Here is a 978-nt window from a genome sequence, read left to right on the forward strand (position 1 = left end):
TTATTCACTGACATTTCTATGTGATCTTAAGAACCTCAAGCTCAAATCCGGTATAAGTGGATGTGTGTGTTCCCCAATAAAATCCTTCACCACCCATAAATTTGATTCAAAATCATAACCAACTTCAAAGCGGGATTTACATTTAAACCTACTGATGGGCTTCGACTCTCTGGATTCGATGTCGCATTTTCTGGGTGTGACACTCTTTAGATTTCGTTCACCAGCAACTGAGCATAGAAATCTCCGCTTAATATGAACACCATTTGTACGTATTCTATAAGTATCTTTACGAACACTGAAACCGACTAACTTTGCATATTGATTGTAAATTACAAAAGTCTCTTCAGTGGTCTTAAACTGCATAGAATAGAATGTTGCTTTGTCTTCTTCAAAAAGTCTACTAGCCTCACACCCGTCACTGTCTCTATCACTGTTCTCATGAATTTCAACATTTTCACCCTCCCCCATAGATGTCACATCCACAAAATCACTATCCTCATACGTAAAACTATCAAAACATACATTGTGAAGCCAATCTTCTTTGTCGTCAGAGATGTGATTCACCATCGAATTGCTACATGAAACAAGTGCACTTTTAAAGCATATTCACTCGATTTCATACTCTACTAAGTAATCACAGTGGTAATAGAAAAGAAAAACATAAATGCTTGAACAATCGAATGGTCAGAACCAAACAACAATGGTGCTCAAACCATATACCACTTTGGAAAAATTCAATGTCAAGTGCATTTGACATTGGAGAAATTCAATGTCAACTTTATTTCACATTCAAGAAAAGCTCAACATGATACACCTGTCTAACTACTGCGCATCACTTTTTAAATCAACAAAAGAGCAAATGTGTGTGATTTACAATTCAAATTGTCCAAATCACACACCATTCAATTGAGAAATTTTACCTAGACATGAAAAAGAAAAGGAGCCAAAAGAGAAATCAACTAATCTCATACTTAGAAT

General features: G+C 35.6%; 1 protein-coding gene across 1 annotated transcript; it reads right to left on the reverse strand.

The window, feature by feature from the left end:
* On the reverse strand, positions 1 to 567 carry LOC147524907 (protein FAR1-RELATED SEQUENCE 5-like). Its single transcript, XM_086577140.1, has one exon. The coding sequence runs from the start codon at positions 565 to 567 to the stop codon at positions 1 to 3; it is 567 nt and encodes a 188-aa protein (XP_086433266.1).
* Positions 568 to 978: the final 411 nt, after the last annotated feature.

Source organism: Coptis chinensis, chromosome 1 (assembly GCF_015680905.1).
Source record: "Coptis chinensis isolate HL-2020 chromosome 1, ASM1568090v1, whole genome shotgun sequence".
NCBI lineage: Eukaryota > Viridiplantae > Streptophyta > Magnoliopsida > Ranunculales > Ranunculaceae > Coptis > Coptis chinensis.

What these genes read in the sequence shown, in the direction of transcription:
- LOC147524907 (XM_086577140.1), bottom strand. Translation starts at nt 567, where the DNA reads ATGGTGAATCACATCTCTGACGACAAAGAAGATTGGCTTCACAATGTA.